General features: G+C 39.6%; 1 protein-coding gene across 1 annotated transcript; it reads left to right on the top strand.

Annotated features, from left to right (window-relative positions):
• The first annotated feature begins 3,807 nt into the window (after positions 1 to 3,807).
• Positions 3,808 to 10,436, top strand: LOC142496456 (indolethylamine N-methyltransferase-like). The gene is made up of 3 exons (XM_075603151.1): positions 3,808 to 3,955; positions 7,268 to 7,475; positions 10,007 to 10,436. The coding sequence occupies exons 1-3, from the start codon at positions 3,808 to 3,810 to the stop codon at positions 10,434 to 10,436; spliced, it is 786 nt and encodes a 261-aa protein (XP_075459266.1).
• The last annotated feature ends 2,848 nt before the right edge of the window (positions 10,437 to 13,284 follow it).

The raw sequence follows: 13,284 nt of genomic DNA, 5'->3' as shown, positions 1-13,284 counted from the left end.
GCAGAGTCAAACACAGTGCAACATGAATCTATGCTCAGCCAAAGTGTCAGTGGCACAGCTGAGCATATATTTGTGGAAGGACCAATCCCCCATGGGGGGTGTAGCAGAGGTGCGGCCTCTGCGGTATCCTGTGATAGGCTTGCTCGGCAAGGCAGGTGCAGCCAATGTGGCTGATGATCACGGAGATTGGGAGCATCGCGCACGCGTCACGTGCATTCGCCACGCGTTGGGAGCGTACGCTGTGATCTGGGGGTGGAGTCTATGTCCACGGTGACCAATGACGTCACTGCTGCGCGCATGAGTGCCACGCGTACCTTGGAATGGGGGCAGACCGCTGTATCCTGAAGTTTATGAATAAGTATGCATGCAATATCAGTTTAAAAAGGCACTTATCATGGAATGATGCACTTATCGATGTTTAGTAAAGCCCATTAGTGTCATCAACAAAGATAGTGACTTTGCTCTCTAATCCAACCTACAAGCTATTGAATTATAATGTGTACTTAGTTTTTCACGCATAGCTTCACCATTTTGGCTTCATTTTTGTTATCATGACACGGTGTAATATGTCATGTGTTGTTGTTCATCTGAGGCTGTATTTTCTTAATTTTTAGACCTGCTAAGGAACAGATAATTGTTATTACTGTATGTCCTGATATGTAAAAACATGGAATTCAAAAAGGGTGTACTTTTTCACACAACTATATATATATAGAACGAAAAGAAGACAGCGAGGCTCCCATTGCATAATACTGTATTTTAATAATAAAAATATGTGCAGATAGATCACAGACACTTACAATATGCAAAGAAAATATTGGTTAAAATCTTTAAAATCACCTATTGGAGACTCCGTTGGTAGATGTCATGAGTTAGGTCCAACACACTCCTGCCATGGATACCAGGAAGTTGCACGCGCACCCAGTCTCCTCCTGGCAATCAAATTCCGCGAGGGTTGGTAACCACCGACACCACAGGATGCGGACACAGTAGACAAGCTCCCTGCACCGATATTACTATAACTTAAAAAGTTAATGATGGAAGCAAATAATCATTATCCAGGTGTTTTAAATATCTTGTATTCAGCACTGGCTTATATATATGGTTCTATATCAGTTAAGCTCTAACCCCTGAGGAAGTCGCATGCCGCGAAGAAACGCATAGGGAAGGAGCTAGTATTGGACTTTTATTATATATTTCCATTTGGAGTACTTTATTCATCTATCCACTTCTTTGGAGCCTGTCCGGTTCATTCTATTCTGGAGGATCAGTGCAGGGAGCTTGTCTACTGTGTCCGCATCCTGATGTGTCGGTGGTTACCAACTCTCGCGGTTTTTTTTATTTTCATTTTTTATTTTTATTTTTCATTATTATTACTATTTTAAGCTGTTATTTCACTACTAATATGTTTATCATTGTGTATTGTATAATAACATTTGAACTGTGTTTTGTTTTTATATTTGTGTTTAGTAACATCATCATAAATATCATTATTACTGTGTATATACAGATGTTACATACCTATGTACTGTATACATATATTTATGTTTACAGCTTTCACCATGTTTTATGTATATGTATTTACCCTTTGTTTTCCTTATGTTTCAACTCCCTCCCCTTCCCCAGCCCTTCAAGAGTTAATGGTTTTAACAATCAATCAATATTCAGGTGTTTCTAATGTGCTTTATTTTTAATGGCATATAAATATTTGGCTTCTCTGTCAGTATAGCTCTACCCCTGAGGAAGTCGCATATCGTGACGAAACGCGTAGGGAAAGAGTTAGCATTGGACTTTTTAAAACACCACTCATAATTTGAGAAAATTTGGAGCTTATTAGCATCTCGATCGCTTTTGGGGCCGGTACATTTTCATTACGGTTGATGCAGGAAGTCTGTCTGCCGCGTCAGCATCCTGTGACATTGGAGGACACACACTCTCGCGGGATTTACACTGGCGACACACTTTATTCGAGCTTGGCTAGTCCCACGAATTCGGGTATACCCGGGTGTATTGAGGTTTGTGACTGTTTTCTGCCCGAGTGCATTGGGTTATTTTTCAAGCAGGGATTGAAGCATTTTATTCCCGCTGGCTGCAATACTGCACAGTATATATATATATACTGCATTACAATTCATGAATTTATGCCATCTGGTAGACACGCGAAGCATTGCAGCCTATTAAATCCTAATCATTATCATTTAACAGATCAGCCGCCCATCAGCCAGGCATGAACCCAGGCTGGGAAGGCAAATGCAACGGGGCTTGTCAGAGGTGAGGAGTGGCGCATTCCAGGTATCTGCCAGGTACATACCGGGTATTTGCTCGAATAAAGTGTGTCGGTGCAGTACAACCATGGGGGAGACCGGGTGTACGCGCACCCTCCTGGCATCCACGGCAGGAATGTGTTGGACACCACACACGTCACTCATCCACGGAGGCTCCATCGGGTGATTGTAAAAGATTTTACATCTATGTCTTATTTTAACTTGCACATTGTATGTGTCCGTGATTCATCTGCACATATATTTTAATTATTAAATCACAGTATTATGCTATTGGAGCCGCGCTGTTTTCTTTTCGTTCTGCAGATTGAGAGGAAGGTGTTTTTTTCCTGAAGACTGGCAGCGACACCCAGTAGCTGTTTAAAGACACTTTCATTTTTCATTTTATTCATTCACCTATTCTTTTGGGGCTTTTTTCTCCCCTTTCCCTCCCCCCTCCCACTCCCTTTCCACTTCCATCCACCCCTTCCCTTCCACTTGTTTGTGTTTTATGTTTATTCATGTTTTGTCTTTAGTAACAACTCTGTACATTCAGGTACTAGTGTATTCCTCTGTGTGTATATTTATCACTGTGCAACTATCACCCTTGTTGTTTGATATTCCAGCTAGCGCAGCAGTGTTTTTTTCCTTTTTTCCCCTATATATATATATATATATATGTATTCGTTTTAATAAGGGACAGAGGAACTTTATTAGAACCCTACCACCTGTACTACCCCAACATATATATATTTATTTAACTAAGGTGCTGTAGTTCGGAATCTATAATATTAAGCAGAACCTTAACCTATGGTCACAAAAAATCTATGGGTCATTAGGCACAGAAGATAGAGCCACTGTCGGATATGTTTACATAACATTAGTATTGCCTACAATTACAGTCATGGCTTATTTGTGCAAAACTAGAGCTGGGCTAACACGTTTACGGAAGCTTTATACAATGTGAGGATAACACATTTAAAAAAACATCTTGGTTATTATTCCTTTGCAATGATCAAATTTATTGATTGAATGCAGATTAGTTTACAGGACCTAATTAATAAAGAGACATTAATATTCTTCATTTAACACCAGTTCATCTTTAGACACCCTAGAAAGTCCCACATATTATAAATGGATTGGATCTCAAATAAAATAAGTATTGCTTGTCACTAAAATGTTCACACAATGCACAGTGGTCACCCTGCTAATGTTAATTTAATAGCTGTAATAGATTCTCTGTGAATTCCTTGCAAATTGTGATACGTTCATGGGACCAATATTAACTAAATTTAAAGATTAATTTTAATAATTGAATCCATTAACATCCTAAATATTAATTACTCATACATTTTTACAACATACAGGTACAAAAAAATGTATATTTCTTCAGAACCAACACGGCTACGGAAACTTTGAGCTACAGAAGGTTCTCTGCAAACTTTGACAAACACTTGTACCGTATATTTTTCTGCTCAACCAGGTATTGGACAACACTAGTTACATCTGCGGCTCAGCGATATCTATAAGTGTGAGGAGACCCATAATGGCATCCACACCCCATAAACACTATCATGATGAGGAGTTTGATGCTATAAGTCTTATAGAAACATATATTGGCGCTGAAAAGACTGATACTAAAGAGGAAATATTGCATATTGTTATACGTGAATTATTTAAAATATTTACTCCAGGTATGTATACAATTGAAATAGTGGTTGAAACATTATTATTTTGGCAGCAATTTAAATATGGTTTAGAAACATTTACTGAAGGGTTTTATTGGACCAATGTTTCTGTTCATGTAAGGACATTTCAAATCAAATGAGAAAATCAACAATGTGGTGAAATGGAACCAATACTTGCTGGGAAGATCATTGAGGGAATTTATTAGAACCTACTGTAATTAGTGTATGTGTTACACTCTGTGCTGTGTCTCGGCTGGTTCAGGTAGTGACAGAATATTAAGTAATCTTCACAAAATGTAGCAATGCTAAATATTCAGATATTGTAGCAAAATCGGATAATGTATCACGTCATTATTGTAAAACACAGAAAATATTTGTACTGTTCTTGGAAGTAAAATATGACTCTGGCTCTCGTTCTCAAGCACAACACATATTTCAGGGTCAGTGTGGGAGTAGAATCAGAAAAAAGCAAGAGAACGCAAAGTGATTGTGCCCCTAAAAGAATCCACTAAACTGCACACCACTAAGTGTAAAAAATTACTTTTAATAAATTTACTTAAAACATATATTACCAAAGAATTGTAACGTGAATTAAAAATGAATTAAATCAACAATATCGAGCATCTTATGTCATCAAATTGGTATGGTTTTAATATCCAGTTAACCAGCTAATGATGGTGGGATATGGAGAGTATAAGACCTACCATTACCAGCAGACGATCCAAAAACCTGAGGGACTCCCTTGTGAATAGCCACTTCCAGCGGGCAAGGACAGCTACTTGGTTGAGTCCGGTTAAAGGGATGTACCGCTGTCAGGGCTGTAAAGCGTGCAGACATAGCAACGTTGCCAAAGTATTCGCCAATTATGACAACACTCAACAATATTGTGTGGACAGTTTAATCAACTGTCGGACTACCAACATAATCTATCTTATCACATGTAATTGCGGTAAGAGATACGTTGGCAAGACAACCAGACAACTCCGCAGACGTGTTCTCGAACATATCAATTCCATCAAACACTGCTGAAACATCCGTTGCATGACATGCCAAACAATTCCATAATTGCGATGTTAATGTCATTAAATTCATGGGCATTTATCAACTCAAATGTCCCATGAGAGGTGGTAATATTGTCCAATCTTTGCTTCGTATTGAAGCTGAATGGATTTATAAGTTAAAAACAAGGAGTCCCATTGGACTCAATGAAGGGTTTACTTTTACTCCCTTTATTTAAATCCGGGTTTTTTGGTCTGATATCTTTATTCTTTTATCTCCCTCCCTTGTGTACTTACACTTTACTTGTTTTGCATCATGACCAGCTGAGTCGTTTTCCATGCCTACTGTGGCAGTCGCCAGTCTCTGGTATTGATTGATATTACTTCATTATCATTTGATAAACTCTTATAAATTAGTGACTATAATACTAGAGTTTTAAACCCTCTCTAGGTTTTATTGTGTGTGTAATGTATACATGCGGAATGTCATAATATCATCTTGCAATAATAGACAATTAATATCTTGTTTGTATACATATAAGTTCTCTTTTTTATTTATTAAAGATCTCTTGTTCTTCACTGCATTGTTAATGACACATTGCTTGGCATTATACACTCAAGAGGGACTTTTATAAACTTAGTATGTGCAGTTGGCATGCCAGTATTGTGTATTGCTGGACTAGTGTCTTTTTACCCTTTTCCAAGTTAGTATCCTCTATTCTGCTGCAATATCTGTTTTGGATGCTTTGACTAGCATCAGTGTGGCATGTTGTGACTATCAGCCCACTTCTGCGCACTGTATGCCTTTAAATCGGTTCGCGCATGCGCAATGCAGATGGGTCTGTATTGGAATATTTTCTAAATTCTTGCGCATGCGCAGTACTCGCTATACACGGTTACAATGGATACAACGGGTGTACAAGCCTCTAAACGGTTCAGAAAAGCTCCCATCAGCGGCTCCTTTGAGGTACTTTGCACACGATCGCATTAATGCTTATTTTATGCAGAATTTGGATAGTTTATTGTGCTACTTTGCGTGCGTATATAAGTATATTGCGCAACAGCTGGTGGCAATCGATTTTGCAATGATGGCATTGGCAGGTTATAAAAACGCTCAGTTCTTTCCCCCCAGTAAATTTTGTCCCTGAAGAAGCTCCTTTGCTGGAGGGAAACGCGCGTTGGACATGCTATGTTGTCAGTCTCCTACTTGGAGCTTTTTTAATGCAGTGCTTATAGTCTCCTGGTTCAGTCTATACAGATCGTAACACTTGGCTAATTCAGTCTAGTGTCTATAGTCAGTGAGGTCTGCTGTTATCTCTCCTACCTAGTGTCTTATGTGTCTTTACAGTGTATGTGCTGTGAATTCACTACACTGTTTCTTCATTGCTGCTGTGAGTGTCAGTATCCACACTCACAGTGCATGCACCTCCTAAACCTGCATTTAACCTACTGGGGTGTTTAATAAAAGATTATTACACTAGGAGGACTGAGTATTTAACCACTATTGTCTATCTGCCCTTGCTGACCTTTATACATTTACCATCTGGTCTGTTAGCTGACCCAGAGGGGGTTACACCCTGACTTGTAGCATCTTATGCTCTCCATATCCCACCATCATTAGCTGGTTAACTGGGATATTAAAATCATACCAATTTGATGACATAAGATGCTCGATATTGTTGATTTAATTCATTTTTAATTCATGTTACACAATTCTTTGGTAATATATGTTTTACTGTAAGTAAATTTATTAAAAGTAATTTTTTACACTTAGTGGTGTGCAGTTTAGTGAATTCTTTTAGGGGCACAATCACTTTGCGTTCCCTTGCTTTTTTATGATTCACTTTTCAGTTCACAGTCTGCACCCATTCTTCGATTACCACAAATATTTATTTAACATTTCAATTAGTATGGTTCTGTGATCACTCCCTATCCCTCACTGTTTCTCAGTGTGGTAGTAGCATCAACTTTTATTATCTAACATAGGCGTTACGGGAGCCATGTTATATGTAACTAACACAAGACACTGCTATTTTAACCCAATGTTAATCCTATGCTAAGGAGTTAAACCACGGCCATTGTATTTGCGTATAATTACCTTTGTGATATGTGTTGAACTCAGGGGAAATAACGTCCGTTACTAATTTAGGTATCCTAACTGTATTTACCCTGATATAACAGAGCTTAGCGCACCTGGGCCACTATACATTTGAATACAGATTCTCATGGCTGGCCTTCAGGTTCCTGCAAAAACGCATTGTTCATAGACTCCTCTCTCCACTTACTAGGTAGGTGTATAATTGTTTTCCTTTTGCTGCAGGTTGTGTGAGAGGAGACACTCTGATAGATCTCAGCATGGGTGCCTCAACTGCTCATCTGCTGATAGCCAGTGATTACTTCAAAGAGATTACTATAATAGAATCATCTGATGCTTGTATAAGAGCAACAGAAAAATGGTTAAAAAAGGAGCCAGGAGCAGTGGATCTCTCTCATGCAGCTATGTTTGTCTGTGAGCATGAGGGTAAAAGGTGAAGTATATATTTGTGTGTGTTTATGTGTATAATAAATATATATGTGAAAAAGAAAAGAGAGCGCGCACTCCACAGAGCGTAAAAATGTACATTTATTGTGGGGGAAGTGGGGGAAACAGGTTCACTCACAAAGGTAGAAAAAAAGCAGGCAATTTGTGAATAATATCACCACCAACAGGTACTTCCGCATTCGTAGTCCACAATTGTAGTCTCAAAACGTGAGAGGGGCAGCGATCCGCTGGAGGACTGGAACAGTCTTACGAAAAGTCATCAAAACTCAGTGTAAAGCCTCAGTGAAGCCTCCGATTTTCTCTGGCCTCAATACTGCTCCAGGCGCGATCCGGCCTGATCGTGCACCTGCATGATGACATTGTGCTTTATCGTAGTGACGTATCCTGACGCATTTCGTCGCACACCGGCGACTTTTTCAAAGGGTGTGATCTGAAGATCTCGGGAATTGTATTTATGCTCTGAACATAGCCTAGCAACCCGTTTCTGATGCGATCATTGGCTGAATTAGTCACATGCTCACACAGAATTATAAACAAATCAATGTAAGGCTAAAAACGCATGTGTGATGGTAAATATACACAGCCAATAGAAATAAACTAAATATATGGATAACATCACGGGGGATAGACTATTATATAAAGGATAAATATGGTAATGAACTAATAAACATCTTATTAAAATACCTGATAAAATATATAAAATAATACATGGGATATAACACACACTGTAACGATATAATTATACCTATGAATATATAACCCTGTACAAGAAATTTATACCATCATAATACAAACAACATATCCATAGTTGTAAAACAACATAAAATCACACATTACATAGTGAATGCCCATGTATAACTGTATGTATGTATTAATATAGCACCATTAGTGCACATAGCGCTTCACAGTAGCAATACACGTGACAATCATATAAATAACAAATAATACAAACAACAGATCATGGGAATAAGTCCTTCAGACATAAAAGTAAAATTTTGGAAGAGGAGTTCTGTAAAAAGATTGAGGAGATGTAGTACAGATATATCTCCACGCAGGGATCTAAGACCACCCAACACACTGCATGCAGGGCAAACATGGGGACTATGTTTTGAATGAATATACTCATCATAATATTGAGAATATTAGTTCTTGTAGAAAATTTTCCAAAAAACTATTCATACTTAAATATAAACTGCTCCATGTAAACACGCAGACTAAATTAATAGCATACTGTAAGACTGTTACGCTGTACTCACCACAAATAGGACGAGACCCCGGTACTGAGATGGGAATAGGTAAACAACAGACACGGGGGACACGTCCGGAGTGAAGAATAGCGTTGGTAGCCAGGTCTGGAGTGGAGAAGTCAGGGTAGTCGTTATACTTGCGGGATCAGTTCAGGAGAGGTCCGGATCGTGGAAGGTACTATGCCAAGGTCAGGGTTGGAGAGAATAGGATAGTCGAAGTTCAATACCGTGGTCAGGGTCGGAGAGGAGCGGGGGTCAGAGAAAGCCAAGTTCAGTATTCCAGAGAAGCGGATGGTCCAAAGGCAAGCTGGGTCAGTACACAGGAAATAAACACTAGAAGCAAGATAACAGGACAGGGACAAGGCAGGATTAGCAGAGTCAAACACAGTGCAACATGAATCTATGCTCAGCCAAAGTGCCAGTGGCACAGCTGAGCATATATATGTGGAAGGACCAATCCCCCATGGGGGGTGTAGCAGAGGTGCGGCCTCTGCGGTATCCTGTGATAGGCTTGCTCGGCAAGGCAGGTGCAGCCAATGTGGCTGATGATCACAGAGATTGGGAGCATCGCGCACGCGTCACGTGCATCCGCCACGTGTTGGGAGCATACGCTGTGATCCGGGGGTGAAGTCTATGTCCACGGTAACCAATGACGTCACTGCTGCACCATTGCGTGCTACGCGTACCTCGGAATGGGGGCAGACCGCTGTATCCTGCGAGAGCGTGCGCAAGAGGGAGCGCGGGGCATGCGCTTGTCCGCGATCCTCACAAAGACTGAGCGACAGGTAGAACAAGAGAGATATGAGGAAGCATGAAATGAATTTGATGACACATTCAGTTAGAAGAACCCAGCATATGAATCCAGCATTCTGAATATCTTGACCGTAGGGAATTCCTGGAATCTGCTGGATGATTCACTACCAGGATTACCTACAGAAGCAGGGAACTGAGGTCACAAGCACAGGGAAGAATAATGTCTTAAATACATCATATTTTCTATAGAAACTATTCAGCATCAGAGACAGAGCACACAGGTTCTGTGAACATGGGAATTCAAAGAAAAATACTGCAGCTATATGGTCTGTTTTAGTGTTCAAGGCTCTCCACATAAAGTACTATCCACATTGTACAGTTGTCCCGCTTAAGTTGACATTAGGTTGCAAACAGACACAATAAACATATGATAGTTATAAACGTGGATGGGTGCTAGAGACGTAATTCTGCAATGTATATACTTACTTAATTGAAGAAATTATTAATTATTTTTCAGTGATGGATGGGAGGAGAAAGAAGAAAAACTAAGAAAAGCAGTCAAACGTGTTGTAAAATTTGATTTCACCAAAGCCAACCCGTTGGACCCTGTTGTGGTGCCACAAGCAGACGTCCTGATCAGCAAGTGGTACTTGGAAGCTGCTAGCAAAGATCATGACAGTTATCTCAGTAACCTGAAAAAAATGTCATCACTTCTGAAGGTGGGAGGGCATCTGATCCTGTTTGGGTTTTTCAACATGTCATATTACATGATTGGCCAACACAAGTTTTCAATGCTGACCTATGATGAGGAGTTTGCAAAGAAAGCTCTTAGTGACACAGGGTTTATCATTAAGAGTTTTGGGAAATACAAAAGCAAATTAAATACCCACATAGTAGACTATGAACATGTTGGGTATTTTGTGGCTTGCAAGGAAAGGGAGGTTTAATAACCAATAAACTTACATCATATTTACTTATCATTCCTCTGCCTGAAGACACTAGAGCTTTTCTCCAAGTGCACAAACCAATTGCAATTGTTCCTCTCTTATTCACTGCAGAGGTCGTGAGCTAATCGCCATGCATTAAGTCAATGTCCTTTATACAATACGTGGTGAGATACCTGTGATCAAAACACAACATAACTGAGATACCTGGGAAATATGCAAATTTAAATCATTTGAATATATTTTATATATCCAAATTAACATATATATTTTTTATGAGTATCTATTAGTCATTAAAACCTCTGGTGAAACTGGTTTGCCAGGAATCAATTTTGGTTAAAATACAAATGCATTGTGCAAAGCTTTGCACGTCTCTATAAGACGCCTTCCCGCCCTGGAAGACGCCTTTAACCTATTCAAGTCCATTGTTTGCAGTTCAGGAAAGTGTCTAATGGCAGAAGACTGCTTAGTAAATATGGGCCTAAATTGGCATGATTTCTAAAAGGCTACTGCATGGAAATGAACCCTCAGCGGCATTTACACCATCCTGACAGTGTTTCATAAAACCTCCCATTAACATGAGCATGTTAGAATATTTAGCAGTACTGAGTATGACCTCACATCTCAAACCCTATAAAACTGCTAATCAATAGCTAGATACGTTCCCTGCAGCTTCCTGATATTAAAGCTCTTTATTCTCTTAAAATATTGTTAGAAAATTAGCCATTGTGCTGCTGTGTTTTATTGTTGGTCAGAAGGCAGCAGGGATTAACATAGCATGTCTGGATGTAAGTCTGCCTATTAGCATTACATTAGGAGATCATTTCCCAGTGGGACGGGAGCTTTCATGGTGTGGGAGTAAAATGAGAGTTAAATACCTTTGCTTTATGCCTCTTCTATGTGATAATGGATGAAAGGCAGGGTTGCAGACCTGTCTAAGACATGTGAATGTGCTTACAAGTGATATTCTTTATTGGCTATATGCTAACAGTTGAGGTTAATTGTTGCCTTTTTCATCCACCATAACTTAAAATGTACTGTATATGGTAAACCTACTCAGCCTTGAAAATTGCAAAGCCAGTATAAACCAACCTCACACTGATGGGACCCATTAAGGTTGGAAGATGTATGTGAGTGGTTTGACTGGCTTTGCATCTAATCCCATGCTGTGCTTAAAATCTGTGTGAACAGCATTGCATTTGCTTATGTGGGCTCCATGTAAGTGGTCTTTAAGGCAAAAGATGACACATTGTGTGCTCATTTGAATGTAATTTACCAGAATTCTTTGCTGCAGTGGGAGCACTGTAGGCCAGGTGATAATGGTGAAAGCCAGGGTTGCAGACCTGTCTAAGACATGTGATTGAGCTCACAAGTGATATTATTTATTGGCTATATACTAACAGTGGAGGTTTTGTGTTTCCTTTTTCACACACCATAACTTAAAATGTATATGATATACAGTATATTCCCAATCGGGAAGAAGACCAGCGGGTCGAAACGCGTTAGTGGTGCAGTCAGACGCCTCCTGCAGTGGTGTTCCGGATCTTCTATGTGGAGGGATAGAGCGACATGCTGCAGTGGATATGTTATTACTAAGCTGAGTATTGATGGCTATATCTGTATATATACATTTCTATCTAATATATGTTAAATTACTATCTATAGGGAGTTTACCTATACATACGCGCTAGGTACAGTACATACATGGCGCTATATAAATAAATAGAAAGATTAACATACATTTACAGGTAGCATTGCATTAAATGGGATTAAAGTTAGATTAAGAGGCTTAACTGTGTATAGTGAGTATGGGATAATTTAGGAAAAAGCTATGTTCTGTAATGCAGGAAAAACAGGACTTGAAGTCCAATCATGGTGCAGCAGAAAAAATCCACAGGTATAACATGTAATAAGTCCCATAGGTCACGGACATCATAATTTTATAATCCTCGGTATATATTTGAGGTAAAACTGCTTCAGAAGAATTGATAACAATTGTCATCCCAATTGAAAGTTCATAAGCACGTGACTGCCAATATTGGCTTAAATCTTAGATTAGGATTTATAGGGTAATGGGGGGACACAACACCAAAGGCAGAGAGACCACTTTTAACCAACCACACTCAGATAAAGTCACTGAACAATATTGATGACACAGTCAGAATAATACAAAAGTCCACTCACTGTTGATGTAGAGCGAGAACAACAGGAAATCCATGTAGACGTGCATCCAACTTGATTGAAGATCAGAAGAAAATAACCTCTAGGGAGGAAAAAGGAGCACAGCCCAGGGACAATCAGCAGGAACCAGCACACCATAGGTTAAAAAACTCCTTTAATGGTCAACAAGGGGAGACACCATAAAAAGAACCAACCACCCACTCTGACGCGTTTCGGGCAAAGCCCTTTGTCAAAGAGTATACCCCAATCACAATAAACATACACTTATATACCTATACTTTAATTACCTAAATTAATCGCATCCTCCGGTGTTGGTGACGTCAGCGGGACCAGTCGAACACCTTGCGAGACTACCTGTCTAGCCGGAGCCCCAGGAGACAAACCAACAAGAACATACTGCGCCACCTAGCCTGGAGGACACGTCAATGCAGGGAACAACAATTGAATGTGTCTCGAGTGTGTCCATATCCGGAAGTGACATCACGAAGATCAATCCCAAGTCTCACGAGACTCCCAGACTCACTGGTGTCTCTAAGAGACAGGGAAAGACCCCACAGTGCCATCTGCCTTTTTTTGACACATCAACACACACAATAACTTACATATATAAATAAACCCAGCAATCTTCCATTACCATGGAAACCATAGTAAGAAATGTCTATATGATAAA

The sequence above is a fragment of the Ascaphus truei genome, chromosome 6 (assembly GCF_040206685.1).
Source record: "Ascaphus truei isolate aAscTru1 chromosome 6, aAscTru1.hap1, whole genome shotgun sequence".
Classification (NCBI taxonomy): domain Eukaryota; kingdom Metazoa; phylum Chordata; class Amphibia; order Anura; family Ascaphidae; genus Ascaphus; species Ascaphus truei.
This window is presented reverse-complemented; position numbering and strand designations above follow the sequence as displayed.